Raw genomic sequence first — 18,048 nt, forward strand, 5'->3', positions numbered from 1 at the left:
TTTTTCGAAATATAGAAGATTATAGTCTGTTCTTAATGGACACTGCTTTTCCATTCAAACCACAAGCTGCAAACATAAAGCCTCAAGAATCGCACATTTCGCTTAATTGGGCTTTACATGTATATGATGTATATGAACCTGAACACTAGCTTTCCGATTAGATATCGGTGACTCTAGAAGAAAACCAAACATGAAAGTATCCTCTCTATTCTATTTTCAACTCATTATTGGCTTTTCTGGTATCTGATTATGTACATGAGCAAAACATCCTTCTATTTGGCTCTTTTTTTTTGTTTTTGGTGAATATCCTTCTACTTGGCCCTGTCCACTATTTGTTTGCGGTACAAACACACATTGTCGCGAGGTGTAAGCTCTCAGCAATCAAGCAATCCTCATAAATAGATTATGAGATCACAAAAATCACTGCTTGTAAAAGACTTTGGTTTCTATACCATTCTGAACGAGGGCTGAGCCATTCCAAGGCCTTTCGAGTTCAAAAAGTAGATCAACTGAAGCTCCTTCACGCAGTCGCCCATGGATGGTCTCTCGCCACTGTCTAGGCGAACACATCGGGATGCTAAGTTTGCAAACATCATAACTGAGTCAAGCGAGTATGAGCTGTGGCTCAGGTTCGGATCAATCACCTTACGCAATTTCTTCCGATTGTTCAGTATATGCCTCACCTGAAATTTGAAGTCATGCTCTGTTTGGAAGTCTTCGTACTCTCCAGAAACTGAACTAGAAATCTCAAACTAGGATCTTTGTACCTGTATTACTAGGTTCTGATCGTTCGGTCCCTGGTTTAAGTCCACGGCTCTCCGGCCAGTCAAGAGCTCCAGAAGCACCACCCCGAATGCATAGACATCGCTCTGCAAAGTAAGCTTTCCTGTCTGTCATCAACAAACCAAACCAGCTCATTAGGCTACTTGGTCTGCGTGGTTCAGAAAAACTGGCCGGACGGATCTAAAACTGCAAAAAGATGTGCATATATGTACCGATGTATACTCGGGATCAAAATAGCCGAAAGTGCCAAGCATTCTTGCAGTCTCGCAGGTCTCCTTGCCTTCTGGCATCAGCTTGGCAAGCCCGAAATCTGATATCTAGATACCAAATTGCAGCAATTACTTATATTTGAATTGTATCTATACTACATTACTTTTCGTTGAGTTTTACTTTTAATAGTAAACTGACTTTCGCTTCGAACTTGGCGGTGAGAAGAATGTTAGTGGACTTGAAGTCTCTATGTACAATCGGAACCCCGACGGCGGAACCTGAATGGAGATACTCGAGTCCCCGAGCAGCACCGAGCGCCACTTTTAGCCTTATCGGCCAATCCATCTTTGCTTTCCCAATGCCTAGAATTAGCAGCTCGATGGCTTAGCTAGCAAAGCATTCTCAAGAAAATGAAACAAACTAGGAAAAATATTCTCATTTGATGTTCTTACCAGTTAAGTGATCTTGCAGGTTCCCATTGTGCATGAACTCGTAGACTAAAAATCGGTTCTTGCCATCTGCACAGTAGCCTATCAATGAAACGAGGTTTTGGTGATCAAGTCTGCTCAGGATATCGACTTCCACACGAAACTCACGTTCTCCATCTGCCTCTTTAAAAGGGGGTAGCTGCATCTTCTTGATGGCTACAACCTTCAGGTTCCCAGAATTAGAGCTATATATATCAGAAACTCATGATAAGCAGCCACAGAAATAACATTTGCTCGCGTTGACTCGGAACATGACATACCTCTCCTGACCTGAGAATTCCCCTGTAGACACGTCCAAACCCTCCCATCCCGATCATATTCCCGTCGCTGAAAGAACAGGTGGCCTCTTCCATCTCCTTGAGCGTGAAAACCGACGACGCATTGCGTTTCTTGGCAGGCTGCGAAGCTTTTTCTTCAAGTTGCCAGAACTCAACAGATTTGTAAGTCCCTGAAGATTTAACACCCAAATATTCAATCAGACATCTCAAAGAAGTTACATAAGAACAAGTTTCGAAGAAGAAGAAGAACAGAGAATACAGGGGTCCGCGTGCTCGAGGGACTTGCTTCTCCTGCGCTTGTTCCAGGCGGACACCAACCCGAATGGCATGTTTACCCCTTTCGCAAATATTGACTTCTCTCTCTGAGAATCGAATCAAAAGCTCATAATACGCGCAAAAACAACGAGTCGGTTTAGAAGAAAAGCTGTGCCATTATAATCCTATGAAAGGCAGACCCCTGATGGCACGGATCACCGGAGGAAGAGAGTAACATCATGATAAGCTCAAGAGAAAATGAGGGAGCGAAAGCCGAAAAACCCGAAAACCCAAAGAAAATCAAAGACGGGTTTTTGCTGCAAAATACAGCAGGTGAAGTTTATATTTGTAGGAGAAATATCACAAATATACCATCAACCCAACTACCCTGTAAATCGCAGAGAGAATGTACTTCAAGAAAAAGGAAAATGGCGATAGTAATAGGAAAAATGGTTTTAAATTGTTAAAAAAAAAGGAAAAAAGGGGGCAATGCTTGGTCGCTTTCCATGGAGTTGGAGGAGTGCTTGGCTTACTTTTATGGGTTTTTGAGGAAATGGCATCGGGAGAGATGAGAACTCTCCCTCCAATTTTTGTTTGATTTGGTTTTGCTTTCAGAGATGGACAAACCGAAAAGACAAAGAAAAAATGGGGTTAGCCGTTGAGGGGGCATTTTCAAGATCGGCTTGCTTCAATCATGGGAGAGAGTTTACGTATTTTTCTTGCCATGTACATTAATAATTATAAGAATTTTATTCACCAGCCATAAATAATTAGTTTCAGGTGAAAAATAGACAACACGATCTTAATTATTTATGTACTTATATATGCATGAATAAATAATTAATAAGTAAATAGATGAAGTAATGTTGGTATTGTTTGGAGGATGGGAAGAGGGATTGGAGGGTCAACAAGAGTCTCATTTAACGTGGCACCTACTTGGACTAATAACATGCTTAGGCAAGTGGTCTTAGATGGCAACCCATCAACAAGAGCTTTGTGGACAATTTCTTAACGCGGTTTTTCCTTTCTTTGGCATTTCTTCTTCTTTACTAGGTTTCTTGGGTTTTCATTATTTTGTTGGTGATTTTTCTCCTCTAATACGGTACTATACAACCCATTAGTCAAGAAGTTCAATAGAGTGAGAGATCTAAATCGTTACTTCACTCACTGGATTTTTCCAATAAACACGTATCAGAAGTTGAATATTAAGAAATTCCATTTGATATGAGGTAATGTTGAAAATGTTATGTATACGTTTATTTCTTTGAACTATCACGGCCTGTATATTTTATATGACTTAGAAAATCCATACCGAATCAAATTAGAGTACACCAAACATGATGATGTCGAGCAATCCACGGTGCCCTTATTCTATAGGCGAGATTCTCGATATAAATAATTAGAGGGTACTCTAGAAGAGCGGTCAGAATGCATCGCATCCACAAAATCATTCACGAGTACCATTTAAATGTGTCCAACTTCCCTAGTGCTACCATGAAAACAACTTCTACATTTGTTTCTTTTTGGTGCAATTAGGGCTTTGGTTCAAGCAAGAAATGATCCTCTTGATTAATCTCTAGTGGCAAAAGTTGGTGAATGAACCAAAATCATTACCAAAAAAAATATTTTATGGACAGTGTGATTTAGCTCGATATCCTCTCCAAAAATATATATTAGTATATTTTATTCGGCCCACAAAAAAAATTACACTTATGCTAGAAAAGTTTGAATTCTTTTTACTCTCACAAATGATATTAGTTTTGACTGAAAGAAAAAATGTAATGTATGGCTTCTTATAATTGCGAAAACTACTCATTGAAATTCCAAAAATAAGATGATACTAAATGCCAAATGTCATTTAGACATATATAAATTACCAAACTACAATGTGCACATTGAGGCATGAAGATAACCATTGAATGGAATGAGCAAACACGAACATTTTCTATCAAAACTCAAATTTATTAGCTCATCTCTGCCTGGGGAAAACCAATTATGCACGTGAAAAATGGGGAAGAGAAATGGGCCTGGGCCCCAACCCATAGAAGATTTGGTTGGGGCGGGCTCAGTTTATTGGGCCTCTGTCTCGTCCGCTCCATACATGTTGGGGCCTCCCAAGCCATAGCCCACAACTCGGAGGATGCTTTTCAAATTTTCGGAATTTTCAACTCAATATGTATATTCGATTCTAACAAAAAAGGAAAAAGAAAAAAAAACATATACCATAAATAAGTACAAATAAAATGCTTGATAAGCATACAGAACGAATAGGAATCGAGATGGGGGATATTAATTAATAAGTTACGAGGACTGATCGGCATCCATTTACTTAATTATTTCCTTTTTCAAGAGCGCTTTGGACAATAAAAGAAAGAGAAGTAACTATCATCATCATCATCATCATCTTATCTTATCTTATCTTATTTTATACTATTATTTAAGCGAGACCTCATGTTGTAACCGCTTTATATTTTCTATGGTTACCTGACACCCATTTGTTCTCCTATTTTTATGGAACAAAAAAAGAAAAATCCTAAAAATTCAACCACTCTCTTTCCATTAAAAACAACATCCACATTTACTTAATTAGTTACAATTACTAAATATCCAAAAAAAAAAATCACAATTCCCACATTTCTAACAGATTTTCTGTGAATATTAACATCGAGAGTGTATAAAAATAAGAAAGCAATTGTACAAAAAAAAAAGAAGAAAATTAATAATTAAAAATAATTGTTATTATTATTACACTTTTTAAACCAAAAAATGGAAAACTAAAAATTGTTCATCTTTCCTGGTGAGGGCCGGTGATTGATTGGTAATTGGTATCGTTGGAGGGTCCCGTAATGATTTTAATGTAATGTATGCTGTCTTTATCGGTAGAGGGTCACCTCAAAATGTACTTGCTCATGCCTTACATGATCGGTCAAGGTACTCGAGCCCTACCTCGACCATCGACGTTGTGTTCCGACCAATTTGTTAGCGAAACAATACCAATCACAATATTAATAAAGACAGAAATTCTCATCCCAACGACATCTCAATCTTGGGATAATTTCACATATTATTAAGGGATTATGTCGTTCTGATAATTTTTCGATTCTTTCCTAAGCGTCTTCCATATGATTTTACCCTCCAAACTATAAAATTTAATTGCTTCTGACTCAACCGACACCAACTGTAATTGCCCCAACTGAATGAGCGCTGACAGTACTTAGCCTTGCATATGTCTGTGCTGGAAATTCATCAGCACATAGCAATTGCTTCTGGGACCCTTCATTTTTAAAATCTAATCTAACTCTGACGTTGCCCATCCTAACTGTCCATGTCCATCCCAACTCAAGGATCAGTCGGGAGCTCTGTTATCTTGACGCCTTGGTCATTTGGAAGGAAGAACACGCACATTTAAGCGATGGCAGGCAAGAGCGGTGCAGCCTTGCCGGCATTAAAGTTCTTGAATGAATGGCCGGTGAAGTGGGGGTGGTGATGAATTTAAGTCCCGCACCAAGAAACCAAGACTCTGATCTAAGCAGAGCTTCTATATAAACTTATCTCCATCAAGTGAGCTTTCTCCATCCAAGGCAATCCTAGAACATCCTCCTAAGTATTTCGTTTTTGTTCCGGAAATAATGGCCCTAACGCTCGATGCCGAAGTTGAGGTGAAGTCTCCTGCAGACAAATTCTGGGTCGACTTGAGGGAGTCCACCACTCTGTTCCCGAAGATCTTCCCCGACCAGTACAAGAGCATAAATGTGCTCGAGGGAGACGGGAAGTCCCCTGGCTCGGTTCGGATCTTCCACTACGGTGAAGGTACGGCTATACGATGGTACATTTTGGTTTTCCCATTTTGCGTTAGCTTTTATAGCCCAAGGGAGAGAAGTGACCATTATACTGTGCTAATGGATTCTAAATAACAGGTTCTCCGCTGGTCAAAGTATCGAAGGAGAAGATCGAAGAGGTGGACGAGGCAAACAAGTTTGTGATGTATAGTGTGATCGATGGAGACCTGCTCAAGTATTACAAGAACTTCAAGGGCACGATCAAGGTGGTCCCAAAGGAAGAAGGGAGCTTGGTGAAGTGGAACTGTGTCTTCGAGAAAACGAGCCCGGAGGTCCCCGACCCCCACGTCATCAAAGACTTTGCCATCAAGAACTTTGTTGAGCTCGATGAATTTATCCGCAAAGAACAGCACTAGGGAGGCCTCTGATCAAAGCCCTCCTCGATCACTATGGTGTTGCAGCTGTTGCCTTAAGGTATTGAGGAAAAATAATGTGTAGAATCGTTAGCTGTATAGGTTTACGAGTCTGCACTGGTTTATGATGATGTCGGGTTTATGATGAATCTAATCTGATATATTTTGCTCTGTTATTGGTACGTCTCTGTTCTATCCATGGGTTTATATTCGGCTGGAAAAATTAGGATTCGGGCTTCATCATTTGCATAAAAGCGACAGACTAAATTGCTCGATGGGGACCGTCTATAAGCAGTTGATGTCCAATTTCTTTCCCGATGAGGACAGTTCAGCCCAAACTTAAGTAACATCATCAAAAGGTGAGAAGTCGGGATCAATTCTTAGCACGGGACTGAGTATCGGAGATTACATGACTGAATATTAGCATATATAAAAGGAATCTTCTATCTACCGAAAAGGGAATCTTTCTGTACTGAAGGGAAAAATAAGCCTTAGGTGATTCATCTATGCCATCAGGATGCCGTAAATAACGCGTAATAGTCTTCACGATTCAGCAAGTTTTTCGGTAATCTTTCAGGACTTAGCAGCCTCCTTCATTGAACTTGCTTTATGCGTTGTCGGTTAAATAAACGCTGGATAGTGTTGCTCTATCATGGGACTTCTATTGCACTTACCGGTAACACAAGTCGAATTTACATATTGTGAATGAGAAGGCAAAAGCAAATTCATGAACCTTCCATTAAATCTCGGTTCAAGACATGCCCTCTCTCTCGCACGATGTATAAAAGCATATGCATTTAGGCAGAATTCTAGCAATCTTATGTACAGAAAAATATAACAATCTTGGAAGATACTTGAATATCTTCTTTCGCCCATCCCCTGTCTCCAAGAAAGGGCATCTATATTCGATAATCTAAAGCTCAAGCTATCTTGTCGTGATAGAGAAATCGAACCACTTGCTTTCCAGAGCTACTATGCTTTTTCTCCATCGAGCTTGTTCATAAACATACCATGCTAGACCTGCGAGTCATCTTGCAGGAGAGGAACTTTGTCCTCCGATGTATCCCTGTTCTTGTCTTCCCGATCTTGTCGCATCTCGTCGTCTCTTATTTGCCCCAACATGTGAGCATAGTATCCGATTCCCATTATGATCGCTCCCGAAATACTGCAAAACAGTTTGTATTCCATATCATTTGTGCACGAGGCAAGGGCAGAGCAAGATGCTTGAAAGTAATAAGAAAACTTAGCAAACTCGAATTATAGCTTTAACGAATTAATGAATGGATCTTTCTTACCTTCCGTAGTAAATGCTATTTCCAAAGAAGCTGATTCCGAAAAAGCTCGCATAAACAATCCCGAATGGCTTGAACATTGGAACATAGAGAGGACCCTTCAATTGCATACACCATATTTGGACACGGCTGCGAATTACTCCTCCAAAGATCGCCTGCGACAATAATAGGATTCAACAAATGGTTTTTAAGTACAGTAAGAAGGTACGAGGTAAAAGATCGAAATCTTTGCGTTCTCACTGTTAAAATGATCAAGAGGAGCTCCATGTCAAGCTTCAGTCTCCATGCACTCAGGTCTCTTTCGATAGCTAATGAGATTATGGTGCATTGGACCGTCCCGATCAAGCTGTAAAACGACACCACTTTCATAACATGTGGATATTGCTTCACCGTTCCCAACTGCTCAGATATGGAAAAAGGTCGAAAATCAGTATAAATTCTAGGGGAAAAAGACAGTGCGAGCACATCAAGATTGTCTTAAGAAATCACCAGAGCAGTACCTGAATGATGTTCCAAATGGAAACAGAGAAAGAAGCACCAGCTAGCAGAATCCCGCCGATTACCCAGTGCTCAGGCGATGATGCGAAGACAAAGAGGTGCTGTTCGAGGTGTAACAAAGCCGAGGACTTTCTTACAACAGGTCCCTTGTAAAGAGTGACGAATACTGCCCCCGCAACTGTTATGAAGGTACCGACCAATTTGGCTTGAATGCTCGAATTTCTCAAGTCTAGCTTTATAGTCCTAGAGTGGCAAAACCAGAAATTAATCTTGATTCTGATACGGTCATCAGTTTCAGGACATGAGGGATCAAAAATATTAGGAAATGTAAGGACCTGAGAATTATGCCGAGGAGGAAAGAGAAGGTTGGTACCAAGTGTCCCATGGCGCATACGAGGATCGGGGAACTGTAGTCTAGTCCAACGAATACGAGATACTGGGTAATTGTTATCCTACAAAGCATGAAACAGCATAACTTAGATCCGAAATATATAGGGGCTGAGCGGAACAGAGCCCATGGAGTAAACCTAGTCAAGTATGTCATATTTTCACGACCCGATAGATGGAGGACAATAGACATGTCCAAAACAAGTCGACACAATGCAACTTGTCGGGATGTACTCTGCCACCCGAATGATGGGCTGTGGAAGGACTTTATCATTTCGAACATGGCCTCGGAAGCCAATATGTCCTAGTCTTGAAACTACGGCAAGAAACGAGAGCTTGCTAATTAAAGACTTGTATCCCATCTGCAGGTAGTGGAATCGAAAGGCAGTTACAAAAACTACGGGTGATTCCATTACATTCTCGTGTCGATTCATTGTGCCAGGGACCATTAAGGATCATATGTATAAGTCACTGTTTCGCAAAAACCGGGTGGGGCCGTGTAAACAATGACGCATGTTTTCCTTTTTGGCGTAGATGTACCGGGGCCCCAGTAAGATCCATCAAAATGAAGAGTTGGCTCTTCATGAGCTCCAGTCGTCACCCTAGGCTCTGGGGCCCAGCCTTATGTGGAGAAACGATCTGCTCCATAGAATTGCAGAGAGTTGGGAATGGAGACACAAACCCTGTTAATCCTAGGAAGAAGAACCGCACAGCTAGTCCCGGTGTGATGCATACCGCTTCCTCCGGCCTGCAAAGAAGGAATGGCACACTGCAGTTAGACATGACGCCGTGCTGGTATATAAGTTTAAACTTGTAGGATAGTCGTAAGTACGAATGAGGATGGGACCAACTGACCTGGCGTCGCTGTGGAAGAGGAATGAATAAGGAAGGAGGATGAGGGAGGCGAGCGCGTTAGTGTAGACCACGAACACGAAAGGGCTCATCCCGTAGTTGCTCATGACGGTCTTGGCCCAGATGGTAAGCGCAATGGTGCAGCCTTCCATGATCACCATCACCACGAAAGGCACAACCTCCAGCACCTTTGCCCTCACTGCGATCTCCATCGACTCTCTCATCCTCTCCTTATGGTATACCTCCAATCTCCCGAAGGCGGCCCGTCAATGACAGACCAGTATGCGATCTCAAACTGTCTAATATATGCAGAGAAAGAACTCCCTCCCTCTCTTATGATCTGAGCGAAGCCACACGCCCTCGCCTTATATATTACAAAATGGGGAAAGAAGACGTGGACTATAGCACATAGAACAGCACGGAGTAACCCTTCACAAGGTGGTGAGGGTACTGAATATGGGAGAAGATGCGACTCGGGAGATGAGACTATTCAGGGGTGACTGCTTGCGTGGCACTCTATGTCTTTATATATTCAAATAGTTTGATTTCGAGCACACAATTACGAAATGTGATACAGTTGGTAAACTGAGTAGTACGTGGGCAGACTTTACCAAGGATCAAAACTCACTTAAAGCTCGTCATGGCCAAAGTCGATGTCTGATTGAAAATTAGTCGCACCTAATATACTGAGATCACCCTGTCCACATGAAGAGGAAAAAATAATAATAAGAGACTTGAGCAAACGTCTCCTCCCTATTTGTTAAACAATCTCTTCTTTAATCATTTAATCATTTCCAAACTTGACAGAACTATAGTGGCACAAGTCGTGATATAAATTAACAAAGCGGATGAGAGCCCTCACCTGATAATAAAAAAATTTTAGGTACAATTCTCGTGACAAGATTACCGATACCTTTTTGTAGTTATTACGATTTTTATAATTCATTATACATGAACCTATTTTATTGCCGCGAAAAAAATAGGCGATATACAAGATGAATGCTGGTTCAACTTTCCCTTATAGTACCTCAATATTTATCTATGAGCGTCTTCCCTCTCTCATCATAACTTTCATCTTACATGAATCGTAATAACTGTCACTTATGTTACCAATAAGAAATGATTGAGAAAACTTGTAATATATGTACAGACGTGCAATGCCCTCTACTGCTACTGTCTTTTCCGTTGGCCTTAAATTTGCGAAAACATTAGATTCAAGATGATTAGCTCAGCCAAGATAAAAGAAATTTATAGGGGAAATTAAAAAGCATATAAACACTTCCTGGTGGGTCATGATACCTTGTGGATGACATTGAAGAAGGCCCCATCTTTGGTCGTAATATATTGATTTTGCCCTAATTGGGTACCCCCCACTTGCTTTATATTAGGGTTTTAGAGGAAACCTGCGTATCTCTTTCAGACAGGGTAAATTGACATGTCATCGCAAACAAAACAAATCAAGATTTTTTTTTTCTTTTTATGCTTGAGAAAATTAAGAATGTATTATGTGTATATATTTGACGTCCAAGTCTTGTAAGTAGAGAAAATTCACGATGAAAGGATTTTATTCTTTGGTCAATCGATCTCACTTGAATTTAAATTAGTCGGAACTCACTGAGTTTACAGATACCAGGTGATAAATATATCTATACACGTATGATGGAATGATTTGCTCAGGCTTAAGACCCAAATACCATTTCTTATGAAGTTATGCTCATTGGCAAAGTAGTACTATCTTCAGATCTTCAACCCAGGACAACCTGATAAAACCATAATTCTTCCTCCCAAGAGTACTTTTAATTTCTGCCAGATTAATTGAAGTTCTAATAGATTTGCTAAAAAGGGTGGCTTTGATCATGGATTGAATAGATCAATTTACGCTAATTCGAATCCAACATTGAATTTCTTGGTCCTTCATGTGACTACACATTGTTCCAAGCTAAATAGCAGGAGAATGCCAATAACGATGTCACATGCAATATGATTTTAAATCCGATCACCTCTCATCCACTTCCTTTTGGATATCTGCAATTATTAGCGTCACACACTATTGACTATGAGATCAAACCCATCTTATAGGATAACATTGACTTGCATTTCTTTTCTATTCTGGATAACTAGTAGATGTGCCTGGATCAGGACTCGATTACGTTGGTGCGAAATATAGACTACAATCACGAGTCATGCTGATTCCTGGCACAGCTAGAGTTTCAGTTGACAGTCTTACAAAACATGCAGGCCGAGGAACATTGGTTAAGATTTGCAGCAAAACCCGAAGGAAAAGACAGACTTTCGAAAGGCCAGACCTGTATGTCACGCAAATAAGTAAGGCAAAACCTTTGACATATCAAGTGCAAACAGAAGAAGAATCCTTTAATAAGATTATGTCTGGTTCTTGCCTTTTCCATTCACAATCCAATATTCTTCTTTCTTTAAAGATACCAAAGAGAGAGGGACAAGACCATAAGTTTTCTCTATTGATCTTGAATATTCCGAAACAAGACTTCTTCAGGAAAGAAATGTTCAATCTGCGGAGTGGATAAGAGGGCTGATGTTTTAGCTGATGCAGCAGTATTTTCCAATTGTCTGTCATAGTACTATGCCAGGTAGAGGCCAAGATTGAGTAGTCAGCCTCTCGCAAGCATTAAGAGGCAAAGCTAATGTTCATAATAAAGATTTGGATAGGAAATGAGAGAAGGATATGTGTTTGACTAGACAGCTAGAGAAAACCAAGAATTCATATCCATGACAGTACTCATCGTGCCTCCCATATTGGTGGGGTCTCCACTACAGAGTACAGACATTATATGCAGTATATACTTCACTGATACTCTTTATCTCAGCTTAAATCATATTTGCACCAATTAAAATAAGAAAAAAGAAAGAACTCAGCATATGAAAATGTAGATTAGGCCGCGGTGACGGTCTAAGCAGAGAGCATCATGCCTAACTCAAAGTATGCGTACCTGTGAATGTCAAAAGAGCAAATGGTAATAGATAACAATGGGAGATCAAGATGTTCTTTAGCACACCAGAGACAACGATCTGATCCGACCGACACCAAGTTTGAATTTGATATTAAATTCCTTGACCAAAAACTTTGGAAAAGGTGAACATTAATTATCAATTAAGAAGAGCAACTACAATTACGTATTAGGCTATATTATAGAAACCAGAGGGCGGCGGGAGACTGACACTTTCAAAATCACGCGAGACGGATTAGAAAGTTGCCTCTTTCTTGCTCAGAAGTGCTGCATTGACTTGTTATTACTCATAAGCAAGAGATCCTGACTCGCTATTAAACATGGAAGCTGATTTTCTTCTAGGATCAGTATCCTTATCCTGAAGAGGCAATTTTATTGGGATAAACTTGATGACAGCTCAAATCTTTCAAATGAATAATCAGCTGATAATAAAATGTACCATGCAGCTTGTTCAGGCCATGTTTGCCCTGTTGATAAGGTTCAATAATACTTTTAGAAGGATAGCTAACTACTTCGGGATGAAAAAGTCGCCCACCTTATAAAAGTTAGTTTGCTCCACACACATTGCTGTCTAAACCTTGCGTGAAGAGGAAATGTGAAGAGCTGATAGCAACTAAACTATCCTAAACGATGTACCAGAACATTTTTCAATAATTTGATTCCCGAAACTATGCTTTGACACAGATCATTCTCCACTTATTCTCAGCATAAGCTTCATGTATAAGAGGACTCAAAAGATTAAGAAAGGAGTTCATTTTTTTGCTCCCAATTTGGAAGCATGAAGGTTTCTGCGGTTATAGTACAAAGACAAGTTAGCTAAAATTGGGAAAACTTTATTCCTCAGGGTTGCAGAGAAGAACAAAAGGTTGAGGAATAGTCGAAGCTATACATAAAGAAAAAAGGAAGTGCTTGCATTTCTATAGCCTATATGCTTGATACAGTGGACATTGCTGAAGTGATATATACAGCCAGATTACAGGTGCCAACTATGACGGGAAAAGCTGGGAGAGTAGCTCTTCCCCCGAATTTCTCACGTTCGTATTTTTATTTTTCTTACAGCTGCATTTATCCTTTACTAATAACTATTGTCTTGTATCAATATCTTTACAAATTTCTGCAGATATATAGAATGGCAGCTAAAGATTTCTATGGGCAAAGACCGACCTTTTCTGGTAGAGAGTTCCTAAATCTCTTCAAAGATGGTTTCAAGAAGGGGGACCTTTCGGCTGTTTGGCTGCACAACTCCAACCTGGCTGTCAATTCTAACCTTCTCTTCATTGGCCTTTCCCCACACCACAGAATAAAAGCCAATAACAATTATGCATGATCCTAGCAAACTGCAAAAGAAGAAATAGGGGAATTACATAAATTGCTGGAAGCTGAAAAGCATACGGAAGATGGACAAATGAAAAATAAGAAAACAAAAGCAGAATTACTACAGTAAACATTTCTACCTTCCAAGATAAAATGTATCTCCCAAGAATATTACACCGGCAACAACAGCAATGGCAATTCCCACAGGCTTAAACATTGAAACAAAGACGGGGCCTGTTCTGTGCAGGCACCATGTACAGACACCAACTTGAAAAGCAGAGCCGAAAATGCCCTGACTCCACAAAAGAAGATCATTAAGAAGCTAAACAGAAAGACAGATGTGGATATGGTAAGATTCACCATCAATTTACAAAATAAATAATTTGTGGATGCAGGCATAGCCTTACTGAATATAAAACGGAAATTAACCAGATCCTGCTTTTTAAGCTCCAGGCACTTGAAACTCCTTCCACACACAAAGATATAATTGCAGATTGAATGGCTACAAAGAAGCAGTAAAAGAACACCACAATCAGCTCTGCCGGGTACTTTTTCAGAACTACCACCTGGAAACATCATGAGAAGACAGAATCTAGCTCAATATTGCAACTTTTCTCCCACTAGAGATGAAAGTCTCACTTAGCCCGAAAAAGGGAGAAAAAGAAGTGTCCACTTACCTGCAGAATGAGCCACGCTGAACCCATCACACAATCAGCTGCAAGAAGCAAACCTCCAAGGACCCAGTTCGGCTGCACTGACAGGAGAAGATGACTGTTGAAACTCAAAGATGGGGATCTTGCTATGAGTGCAGGACCTTTGTAGAAAGTGATTACAAATGCACCAGCAATTGACACAAAGGTGCCAACCGATTTAGCCAAGGCACTCGCTCTTCTCCAATCAAGTCTCTCCATTCTGAAATTACACACAGAAACCCATATAAAGTTGTAAGCAGCTAAATTACTAAGAATTGTATGTACTACTATATGGTGCTAGCAAATACAAGCGCCACCAAATATCGATAAAGGGAATTCCTACAAGCTATTCTTTTTGCAAAATTCTAAGACAAGCCGAGATTGTAAAGCTATCTTAAGTGTCATTAAACAAGTCTCATTTCTTGAATTCCAATCAAATTAAGCCATTGTTATAACATTCAATTGACATTCAATTTTCCAAAGTTTACTTGAAATCAAACTATAGACCAATGATTCATTCAACTAATCCAATGTTAAGAACCTGAAAATGATGGCGAGGACGAAAGTAAAACCCGGGACGAGGTTGAGCATGGCCGTCCCAAGCGTCGGGGAGCTGTAATTAATCCCGGCATACCCAAATATCTGCGCTAAGCAACTGCCAACACATGAAGAAGGGTACACAAGTTGTTAAACGCCCACAAAACTATGGTCTCATGATCAGCAAAAGTAAGGAAAAATACAAAAGTCAGTAAGTAGATTTCTGTCAAATTTGGGAACTTGGTAACGCACCCGAGAAGCCCGAGCAAGAAGAGCTGAGAGACGACGGAGAAGGAGAGGGGAGGGAGCTGGGTCCGGCGGTGGTAGAGCAAGGAGGCGGGGAGGAGGATGAGGGCGGCGAAGGCGTTGGAGTAGAAGATGAAGATGGGGTTGCTCATCCCCCTGGACATGGCGGCTTTGCTAACGATCATCAGCCCCACCTGGGCGCACTCCGCCATCACCATCCCCACCGTCGGTCCGGCTATCTCCTTCATCGCCGCCGCTCAGTGGATAGCTCAGCAGTGGCGGAAGTCGCAAGATCGAAGGCCCACCGGGTGGGCAATCACTGAGCACAGTAGAACATTTGACTATGGCGATTCCGTTGACTCGGGGAGCAGCAATAATTGCTGGCGCCATTTCATGCGGTGGCAATTTGTGTAGTGTCTAAACGAATTTGTGCCATCGAAGTTATAACCGGTACACGATACGATTATTAAACGGGTCAGGTTTTGGAAACCTATACACGACACGTTTATATCCGTGTCAATCCGTTTAGATACGTTTAAATTTGTTTATCGAAATGTGTCATAATAGGTATACGTATGCACGACACGATTATAAACGTTATCCGAACATGTTAACACAACTTGTTTATCCGATCAACTCAGTTATCCGGATACATTAACACGACATATTTATCTGATTAATTCGTTTATCCGAACACGTTAATACGATATGTTTACACGTTAACGCGACATGTGTTGGATTTGGTGAAAAAAAGGAAAGGAAATTAGATTAGAAATTTAGGAAGTTAGGATTACATAAGGATATTTTGATAAATTCAAATACATAAAAGGATTAACGGGTTACATAATTATAGTAACACGATTAAACATGTCTAAATAAACAGGTTTAATCGTGTATAATCGGGTTACACGAATTCAACCCAATAAGACACGTTTATTAACCGTGTTTAAACGGGTTGGACCCGTTTAGACCGATTATCAAAAATGTCCAATCCAAACCCGTTTAACTCCGTGTCATGTTATCGTGTCATGTGAAATATTGTCAGCCTTAGTTAGAGCAAACGAGAAGGAAACAGCATGTCGTTTTTCGTAGTAGGGACCACGTGATGAAAATCAGGAGAAACTCCGAATTTGGACGTGATTTGTGGTTTAATTATGCTACGTTTGTTGGGGTGTACTGCGAATTCCATTAAGTAGGTAATTCCCATTATGATATTTGTCTCTATGCATAGTAATTATGGATGAAATTTTATTGGCCAAAAAAAAATATATGGATGAAGCGTATGATCTGTAATAGGGGATGAGTGGCATACTTCACTACTACATCCAGCAAAAAAAAAAAAGTGTATTCTGACCTATATTTGCACGGATTATTTCAAAATAATTATTCATAATTTTTAAAAATAAATTTACTTTTTAATTTACAACTTTGTGCTAGTTTGCTGCTAATTTTTCTACTTAATTGTATTGCATATTTATTTAATCGTTAGCATTATTCAGGTTCACTACAAATATGAAGTGCAAGGAAACCAATTTGATTTTACAAATATTTTTTAAAAATAATATATTATCAAATACTTACTTTCATTGATTAATTTTTTACTTTTCATGTGGACTTCATTTGTAAAATTAGAGTCATGCTTTAATTTTTTTAATACTGCGTATCGGTAAGTAAGTATTTTGTTCAATACATATTAAGTAATATAATAAAAATACATATTGAAGACATCACGTTTAGATATATAAATTTTATTTTATACATTTTCTGAAATATTGCAATCAAAATCCTTATTTTCAAATAATAATTTTTATTTTTTAATATTCTAGTAAATTTATATAATTAGCCTCCTTGTGACAATTTATACATATGATTAACTAGTTATTTTCAAATATAAAATATTCTATTTATTGATAGCATTTATTGTAAAAGATAGTCAACTTTATTGGGTACACGAAAGGTAGTCAATTTTACATATATGATTTTCAAATATAAAATATTCTATTTCTATTTTAATATTTCTTTATTAAATTATTTATTCAGTAAATTTGTTGCATTTTTTGATAGCATTTATTGTAAAAGATAGTCAATTTTTTTCGGGTACAAAAAGGGTAGTCAATTTTACATATATGATGATATACATCTTTAAGTAGTAATCTAATTTCAGAAATTACGCATGGAATATATCTTTTAAGTAGTATTTTAATTTCAAAATTTTCAAATTAATTTTTTTTATTTTTCAATTACATTGATTCAAGAGCATTTATTAAGTATAATTTATTGCTACTCAAGTAAATTTTCAACTATTCAAGCAAATTTCACAGTGTAATAAATAGATTGGAATTACAGGTATGTTGTAATAAATATCCAAATTACATAATTGGCCAATGTCATTGACCATCGTCCGACGCTGTTCTGAATCGAACGCAAGCAAGAATCAAGATAGTCCATTTGAACATAAATTGGTGATAAGAGGACCCACTATACCAAGACAAAACATTACGCATGCGTTGATGTTTCATATGGTATATGCACACCTTTGTTGGAAATCAACACTAATTCTTTATTAATGAATTGTCTAGAGCAATGTAGAATAATTTAGGAAGATAATTAGGGATGTAAAATATCTAGATATTAGTTTGGAAAAGTCTAGAATAAACGATCTAGATAGTATAAGGATCACTATATAATTATCTAGAAATATCTAGGTGAAATAGGAGAAGGGAAAAGTCTAGAAAATTAGAAGAAGAAGAAGAAGAAAGTAGTGGCAGTGGAAAAGTGGCGGTGATTCCACCGACATATGCATCTATATACAGGTGCAGCGTATGTCATCTTGCCTGCGTACACAACCTAGCACAAGCAGAAGAGAGCACCAAATTAAGAGAGGGTGAGTGTGAAAGAGTGTGCGTATTCTGTAATATTTTGAGATTAATAAAAGTTTGTTCGGTCCACCATACTCGAACCAAAGATTATTAGATTAGTGTTCGGGAGAGCTCCTATAATTGGTATTGGAGCACCTTTAAGTGGTATCGGAACGGGTCGA

The 18,048-nt window shown here is 39.1% G+C and overlaps 4 protein-coding genes across 4 annotated transcripts; 1 reads left to right on the forward strand and 3 right to left on the reverse strand.

The window, feature by feature from the left end:
• Positions 1 to 75: 75 nt before the first annotated feature.
• Positions 76 to 2,558, reverse strand: LOC116211998 (probable serine/threonine-protein kinase PBL28). The gene is made up of 7 exons (XM_031546567.1): positions 2,019 to 2,558; positions 1,742 to 1,929; positions 1,446 to 1,644; positions 1,192 to 1,355; positions 996 to 1,100; positions 768 to 890; positions 76 to 683 (listed from the first exon to the last, which is right to left on the reverse strand). Exons 1-7 carry the CDS (start codon positions 2,086 to 2,088, stop codon positions 447 to 449), a joined length of 1,086 nt encoding a protein of 361 aa, XP_031402427.1. The 5' UTR covers positions 2,089 to 2,558; the 3' UTR covers positions 76 to 446.
• Positions 2,559 to 5,569: 3,011 nt separating this feature from the next.
• Positions 5,570 to 6,388, forward strand: LOC116209884 (MLP-like protein 423). The gene is made up of 2 exons (XM_031543631.1): positions 5,570 to 5,824; positions 5,932 to 6,388. Exons 1-2 carry the CDS (start codon positions 5,644 to 5,646, stop codon positions 6,207 to 6,209), a joined length of 459 nt encoding a protein of 152 aa, XP_031399491.1. The 5' UTR covers positions 5,570 to 5,643; the 3' UTR covers positions 6,210 to 6,388.
• A 509-nt stretch (positions 6,389 to 6,897) lies between these two features.
• LOC116209883 (WAT1-related protein At1g70260) lies at positions 6,898 to 9,712 on the reverse strand. Its single transcript, XM_031543630.1, has 7 exons — positions 9,239 to 9,712; positions 9,066 to 9,131; positions 8,332 to 8,448; positions 7,999 to 8,239; positions 7,739 to 7,897; positions 7,502 to 7,653; positions 6,898 to 7,371 (listed from the first exon to the last, which is right to left on the reverse strand). The coding sequence occupies exons 1-7, from the start codon at positions 9,457 to 9,459 to the stop codon at positions 7,221 to 7,223; spliced, it is 1,107 nt and encodes a 368-aa protein (XP_031399490.1). The 5' UTR covers positions 9,460 to 9,712; the 3' UTR covers positions 6,898 to 7,220.
• Positions 9,713 to 13,031: 3,319 nt separating this feature from the next.
• Positions 13,032 to 15,381, reverse strand: LOC116212344 (WAT1-related protein At3g28050-like). The gene is made up of 6 exons (XM_031546899.1): positions 15,015 to 15,381; positions 14,767 to 14,880; positions 14,211 to 14,445; positions 13,941 to 14,099; positions 13,674 to 13,825; positions 13,032 to 13,556 (listed from the first exon to the last, which is right to left on the reverse strand). Exons 1-6 carry the CDS (start codon positions 15,254 to 15,256, stop codon positions 13,403 to 13,405), a joined length of 1,056 nt encoding a protein of 351 aa, XP_031402759.1. The 5' UTR covers positions 15,257 to 15,381; the 3' UTR covers positions 13,032 to 13,402.
• Between the last annotated feature and the right edge of the window lie 2,667 nt (positions 15,382 to 18,048).

This window comes from Punica granatum, chromosome 6, assembly GCF_007655135.1.
Source record: "Punica granatum isolate Tunisia-2019 chromosome 6, ASM765513v2, whole genome shotgun sequence".
In the NCBI taxonomy this organism is placed as follows: Eukaryota; Viridiplantae; Streptophyta; class Magnoliopsida; order Myrtales; family Lythraceae; genus Punica; species Punica granatum.

Bases quoted from the DNA above. Each gene is read 5' to 3' on its own strand.
- LOC116209883 (XM_031543630.1), bottom strand. From the start codon at position 9,459: ATGAGAGAGTCGATGGAGATCGCAGTGAGGGCAAAGGTGCTGGAGGTT. The intron at 7,898-7,998 runs GTACTGCTCTGG...ATATCTGAGCAG, and splicing joins CCATTTGGAACATCATTCAG to TTGGGAACGGTGAAGCAATA. The intron at 7,654-7,738 runs GTGAGAACGCAA...TTATTGTCGCAG, and splicing joins TCCTCTTGATCATTTTAACA to GCGATCTTTGGAGGAGTAAT.
- LOC116212344 (XM_031546899.1), bottom strand. From the start codon at position 15,256: ATGAAGGAGATAGCCGGACCGACGGTGGGGATGGTGATGGCGGAGTGC. The intron at 14,100-14,210 runs GTAAGTGGACAC...TGATGTTTCCAG, and splicing joins CAGCGTGGCTCATTCTGCAG to GTGGTAGTTCTGAAAAAGTA. The intron at 13,826-13,940 runs GTAAGGCTATGC...TTGTGGAGTCAG, and splicing joins TAATTTCCGTTTTATATTCA to GGCATTTTCGGCTCTGCTTT.
- LOC116211998 (XM_031546567.1), bottom strand. From the start codon at position 2,088: ATGCCATTCGGGTTGGTGTCCGCCTGGAACAAGCGCAGGAGAAGCAAG. The intron at 891-995 runs GTACATATATGC...TGTTGATGACAG, and splicing joins TTGATCCCGAGTATACATCG to ACAGGAAAGCTTACTTTGCA. The intron at 684-767 runs GTACAAAGATCC...TTCAAATTTCAG, and splicing joins ATCAGAACCTAGTAATACAG to GTGAGGCATATACTGAACAA.
- LOC116209884 (XM_031543631.1), top strand. From the start codon at position 5,644: ATGGCCCTAACGCTCGATGCCGAAGTTGAGGTGAAGTCTCCTGCAGAC. The intron at 5,825-5,931 runs GTACGGCTATAC...TCTAAATAACAG, and splicing joins GATCTTCCACTACGGTGAAG to GTTCTCCGCTGGTCAAAGTA.